Source organism: Morus notabilis, unplaced genomic scaffold (assembly GCF_000414095.1).
Source record: "Morus notabilis unplaced genomic scaffold, ASM41409v2 Scaffold286, whole genome shotgun sequence".
Classification (NCBI taxonomy): domain Eukaryota; kingdom Viridiplantae; phylum Streptophyta; class Magnoliopsida; order Rosales; family Moraceae; genus Morus; species Morus notabilis.
Genome location: NW_010365008.1, coordinates 109,681 through 113,937, shown reverse-complemented (window position 1 = coordinate 113,937; position 4,257 = coordinate 109,681). Strand labels below are relative to the sequence as shown.

Below are 4,257 nucleotides of genomic sequence, written 5' to 3'. Positions count from 1 at the left end.
ACAAGTTTGTCTCTTCTAAACCCAATGTTTTGTTAGAAGAAAAGAAAAAAGTAAACGAATATAAAATTAGCTAGGAGTACTAGTACGTAGTATGAAAATAAACCTTTTCATATTTTTTAAGGGATTTTGTAATTGTTTTTTTTTTTTTAAGTTTATTTTGATCAGATTGCATATGCACTATCGAACGATGGTATGTACCCTAGAAAACTCCAAATCAGAAATCAAAAGTAATCATACTCACATGCGCTTGATATTTATTGAGCAACAGTATGGGGACAAAACAATTGATGTATATGCAGCTGTCTCCAACGTTGTAAGAAAATTAAAGAAGTCTTATAGCCGTGTAATATTCCAAACATTTAACATACTTCAACAACAAAACAAAACGTACGAACACACAAAAATGTGGCAAGCTGAGTAAATTTATTCCCACCACTTTCTCCCCAGGAAGCCGCACAGTAGAGAGTGTAAAGGCTAAGAGAGTCAGTAAATTTGATCCTAAGTCTAATTCAGTAAGGCCAATTTTGAGAACCGACATGTCACATGACTCGGCAGTAGGCACACTTAAAAGTAGCAAACCAAAAGTCGGGGCCGACCATCCACATTTCATGGCATGTACTAAAATTATGTATGAACCCTTTTTTCTTTTTTCTTATTTTTATCTATTTCTTGCTTTTTTTTTTTTTTTTTTTTCCTTTTCTACCTCTTCGAGAGTGTTCTTAAACCAATCCATTACTTGAAAAATGTAATCTATTTGTTTTAGGTGTACCAACCTAAGCCATTAACGAAGTACTTTACAAGACATGTGAAATAGCTCAAAACCATAATTGGGACTCATGAAAAACAGAGAAGATGATGTATAACATCTTTCTATCATAGCTCATGCAATAACGTTGTCAGGCATATTTGAAGTGGGGCTTTACAGATCATGGGTCTCTTTATTTGGTTTTGCCGCGTGGAGCCGGCCAGCTCTACACATTTATTTTGTGCATATATCATTGTTTGGCGATAAGATTGGTGGCAATGGAAAAAAAATAAATAAATGAAGATAGGAATACATTAAGAAACCTCTGGTTTCATTGACAAAAACGGGAACCTTCTAGCATCTAGGTCTTGTAATGTTAGAAGTTAGGTTAATCCTCTAATGGTCTTCGGACTTTTACCCTCAATTCTACAATTTGTTTTCCTAATTTTTTAAAACGTCTCTGGCTAATTTTAATTCAAATATATCACTTTGTTTTATTTTTAACCCTTTTTTTAGTTAGATGTTAAAAAAAAAAGAATGACGGAATATATATGATATTGATATTAAATAATCTTTATTTTTACAAAAAATAAAAAAAACGGAACATCCATCCTTATTTTTATTTATTTATTTTTTAAAGAAAACCGTCCATTCATACCTTGTGCTTTTTTCAGCATCTAACTTTTTATGGATTTTTACATCTAATTGAGGAAATGAATAAATTGAGATAACACGGTTAAGTTTGGAGCAATTTAAAAGTCAATAATTAAAATTAAATTGAAATAATCATGCAAATTGAATGATTTATAATTCCGATTTGCTTAATGCATATTGCATTATTTTTAATTTCGTAGGTGTTAATAAGATAAAACCTACTAAAAACCTCGTATACGTATAGAATACCATTAAACGCATTGAAAAATAATAATAATAATAAAAAAGAGGAACTCGGTATCTAAAGCGTAATGGTTAACGTGGGTAGGAATACAAATGCACGTTAGGTTGGGATCTAAAATTGTGAGAATAATGTTCGTCCTGGTAATCCACTTGAACTTTTGTTTGGCGGACAATTATTCTAGATAACAATAAGATTAGCTTCGGAAACTTCACGTAACCTTCAAACTTTCAGCTTTGAAATAAGACAAATCTAGCTTCACGTAACGGCTTTCTTTTTGTTCCCCGTAACGTTGTTAATTTACAAAGAAGGTCCAATTACTAGATGCCACGAAAGCAAAGTAGTCACCATAAAAGATGCAACACCATTGATCTCTCTCTTCAAGGAAAAAAAAAAGAAGAAGAAAAATCTACCAAAAGAAAAGAAAAGGAAAAATCCGATTGGTCTTTCACAGTCCTCATAGAGAATCATCCAGTCAAATTGCAAAAACCAACTTACAGTCTGTAATCCGCTGGAATATAAATAGGAGTTCAGCAAAAATGAAAAAACAAAAAAGAAAATATCCGTTTAGTTCATAGATTAGAACTATGTGATTAGAACTATTTTCAATTTACGTATATTTTTTATGAGAGAAAATATTGTAACGAACTACAAATCATGATTTGAATCAGGGAACGAATCCCTCTACCAAACATCTACAAAGTTTCACCAACCCTACGTCATTTCATTTCTTATAAATACCCCCCACTTGAAGTCATTTGTATCCCACACCAAATCAATTCCTTTGATATCCAAAAACTTGCCTTTTTTCCTGTATCATCTTCAACACATTCATCTCCTTTGTGCCAGTTCTTGTAATTGTACACTTGTTCCTTCAAAAAATGAAGCTCGTTTTCGCTGCTTTCCTTATTTGCCTTGTCCTCAGCTCCTCTTTCGTTGAGACCACAATGGCTGGTTCAGGTAATAATATTTATAGTATTAACTTCTTAATTTAATATTTATAGTACTTGGTAATTTGGCTTACCAGGAAGAAGAACAAAGTTCTTATATTCTGGTGATCATTGGGACTGATTATGGTAGAACACTTGCAACCTACATCATAAATTATTCCATGTATATTACTTGAATTTGCAGTTTGACAATTTTTTTTTCTTTTTGCTGTTTGATAAATATATTTAGAGTCTGTTTAGTTCACTGATTTGAGTTTTTAATTCGAGTTGAGATCTAATTTTATATAAGAGTTTTTTATTATAGCAAAAAAGTAAATGTAATTATTTTAAGAGCTTTTTACTGTAGTAAAACTTGAATTTTAAATTTGAATTTGTGAAATAAATATCGCGCTATATATTTAAGATTAGCTGGATGAACGTTATAATATTGGTTAGAAATTGTTGGAATATATGCAGCTTTCTGTGACTCCAAGTGCGAAGTAAGATGTTCAAAGGCGGGAGTAAAGGATCGTTGTTTGAAGTACTGTAAGCTGTGCTGTAACAAGTGTCAGTGCGTTCCTTCTGGGACGTACGGACACAAGGACGAGTGTCCTTGCTACAGGGACCTCAAGAACTCCAAGGGCCAATCCAAGTGCCCTTAATTCTATCTCTACATTAATTCTTCCTTCATATATATATATATATGCTGATATATAATGTTGGTTTGGGAGCTAGAATGGATTGGACCCTATATACAATTTAAAAAGTTGTATCAACAATAAATGTTGTCTGTTGTAGTTTGCCAAATTATTGTGTTTCTTTTTTTTTTCTTTTTTTTTTTTTGTGGTCAAGAATATTGGATATAGAGAGATTATTCTCAAAATGAAAAAGAATACATACTATTGGGAGAATAAAGGGGTCCTATTTGTTTGTATTATTATTATGATCAATATTCTGATATGAATTTATGTACGTGATATTGGGCGCGACTAAAATTCTATGTTATGCGATGTATTTCAATAGATCTCTCTTTCTCTTTGATTCTTTAGCGTGACACCTACCAGGATCCAGAATGATCTTACGTAAAAGAAAACCAAAAATGAAACTTTTGTGGATGGCACGGCCGTTGTGGTATTTGAACAAATTCAAAGCGCATGATACAACGTTTCCTCACTCTCTATCTCTCTGGCTTAGTTTGGTAGGCTTAGTTTGGTAGTGCTGTAGACTTTGAAAAAATTACTTTTAGCTGTGCTGAAGAAAGAAATAGTTGTTATAAAAAGCAGTTGAGTGTTTGGTAAACTATAATTATAGTAGCTGTGTTAGTTTCAAAATCAGTGTAATAGCGTTTGGTAAATTATGAAGTTAAATTACTGTAGATAGTTAAAAATTACGACTATATTATATTATACTATAATATAATATATATAATTACAATATAATATATATTTATTTTTTTTAATATAATACAAAAAAACTATTATTATATAATATATTATATAATTATAATATAGAATATAATAATATTATTAAAATAATAACTAAAAAATTAAAAATAACAATTATATTATATTATATTATACTATAATATAATATATATAATTACAATATAATGTATATTGATTATTATATTTAATATAATACAATAAAACTATTATTAAATAACATATTATATAATTATGATATAGAAT

The 4,257-nt window shown here is 30.3% G+C and overlaps 1 protein-coding gene across 1 annotated transcript; it reads left to right on the top strand.

Moving 5' to 3' along the window:
• The first annotated feature begins 2,424 nt into the window (after positions 1-2,424).
• On the top strand, positions 2,425-3,701 carry LOC21393554 (peamaclein). The gene is made up of 2 exons (XM_010107173.2): positions 2,425-2,600; positions 3,047-3,701. Exons 1-2 carry the CDS (start codon positions 2,522-2,524, stop codon positions 3,229-3,231), a joined length of 264 nt encoding a protein of 87 aa, XP_010105475.1. The 5' UTR covers positions 2,425-2,521; the 3' UTR covers positions 3,232-3,701.
• Positions 3,702-4,257: the final 556 nt, after the last annotated feature.